Here is a 1,765-nt window from a genome sequence, read left to right on the forward strand (position 1 = left end):
GTCTAATTGACGATTGTATACTTTATAAACATGTAATAATACAAAAGTTGTTAAATTTATTGTAAAAAAATAATACAAAATTAATTCTTTAAATAGACATTTTTTTGTAAAATAAAATGATTTTTTATTAAGACGTTTAGTTTTGTTAAATAGAGGTTTCACTATATTTGGAAATTGTATAATAAAATAGGCAGTATTTAGCATTAAAATTTATTTCTAATACTATCTGAATTATATTACTAAAATACTCACTACTCGAGTTTAAAATATTATTAACTAAATAGTATATAATTTTATTTCCAATTTTAGTTTTGATTTATTTTTCAAAATATGATAGTTGATAATGTAATAATTTAAGACTCCCGAGTAAAAAGTATTCAGCAGTATTTCAAAAAATATTATTATTTTTTTTATTATTATGGTTAACCATAATAAATAAGAAGTGTTTAATATAGATTTTTTAATTTATATTACAATTAAGAAACATATTCAATATATACACTTTTAATGGAAATTTACTTAAATCTAATCCTTACAAAATGAGAATATATAATTCAAGGAGCTGGTGGTTGTTGACGAACAGCTTCTTTAGGGTTCTTGACAACTAAAATAACTGAATCGCCACGTAAAAACATTTTTGATATATACTTGTCTCGACTTACTGCCTTTGCCTAAAACAATTATCAATATTTAGTAATGAGTTCAAAATTGTAAAAAGTAGTACATTATAACATCAAAAATTTACATTGCATATGCTTTATTCAATACCTAAATGTGCAGTATAAATATATTGTTTTACAGTATTTTATAATATATTTTAATTTACCTTTTTCTTGCCCTTGCCAGTTTTAGGTAATTCAGTCCACATTTCTCGTACATTTTCTAATACCATATTACAATGTCGGTCAAAAGCTTTGATTCTTGCCAAAAGTTTTCTGTTATTACGACAATTAATCAGAACTTGAGTATTGTTACGGACAGATTGAGTCAGGACAGACATAGGACCTGTAGTAAATTCTTCTTCCTCACGTTTGGCTAACTCTTCAGGAGTCATTTCCGATTTTGGTTTATTTGCTACTGCAGCCCTACATGCATAATAACAATGAAAAAATCATAAGACATTAATAGATAAATTATAATAGTGAACTCAGATTTTAATCAAAACTATAGCTTAGAAAATACTATAAAATACTATAAACATTTAATCTAACAGTTATAATAATATATTTAAATTGTTAGATATTATTTACTTACATTGTGTATAATTTTCGTGACAGGAAGATGTCCAATAAATAGCTCAATAAAATAATTTGAATTTTAAAGAAAATTTAAATCAATATACAGATGTAAAATAAAAATTTGTAATTTGTAAACAAATATTAAAAAACCGAAAATTGACAATCAAAATGTCGAGAGAAAAAGATACCGTATTCATATAGTTTAGTAGAAGCTAACCTCAAATTATAATTTAAGTTATGTTTATACCATGAATGTTCATGGTTTATACCTTTATTATCTATGGTTAATTATACGAAAATATTCGATTCAGGTATTAACCACAACCATATTAAAAGTTAAAGACTGTTCTGTGATAAACCTCGGTTATAGATAATAATAATGTCTAATAATAATAATAATAATAATAATTGCTTCTGGGAATGCCTATTTTTTAATCGTTGAGTCTTGAGTATTATTTTTATTATGTCCATACTCCATATCTTATATCATTATTCGCTAAACTTATTAATTTTGTAGTGTCTATATT

The 1,765-nt window shown here is 23.9% G+C and overlaps 1 protein-coding gene across 1 annotated transcript; it reads right to left on the reverse strand.

Annotated features, from left to right (window-relative positions):
• Positions 1 to 445: 445 nt before the first annotated feature.
• LOC114120291 (small nuclear ribonucleoprotein Sm D2-like) lies at positions 446 to 1,429 on the reverse strand. The gene is made up of 3 exons (XM_027982156.2): positions 1,255 to 1,429; positions 827 to 1,085; positions 446 to 671 (listed from the first exon to the last, which is right to left on the reverse strand). Coding segments are annotated over exons 1-3 (378 nt in total). The 5' UTR covers positions 1,257 to 1,429; the 3' UTR covers positions 446 to 554.
• Between the last annotated feature and the right edge of the window lie 336 nt (positions 1,430 to 1,765).

The sequence above is a fragment of the Aphis gossypii genome, chromosome 2 (assembly GCF_020184175.1).
Source record: "Aphis gossypii isolate Hap1 chromosome 2, ASM2018417v2, whole genome shotgun sequence".
Lineage (NCBI taxonomy): Eukaryota > Metazoa > Arthropoda > Insecta > Hemiptera > Aphididae > Aphis > Aphis gossypii.

Coding starts and splice junctions, on each gene's coding strand:
- LOC114120291 (XM_027982156.2), bottom strand. Junction 672..826: donor CTGGCAAGGGCAAGAAAAAG/GTAAATTAAAAT, acceptor TAATTGTTTTAG/GCAAAGGCAGTAAGTCGAGA.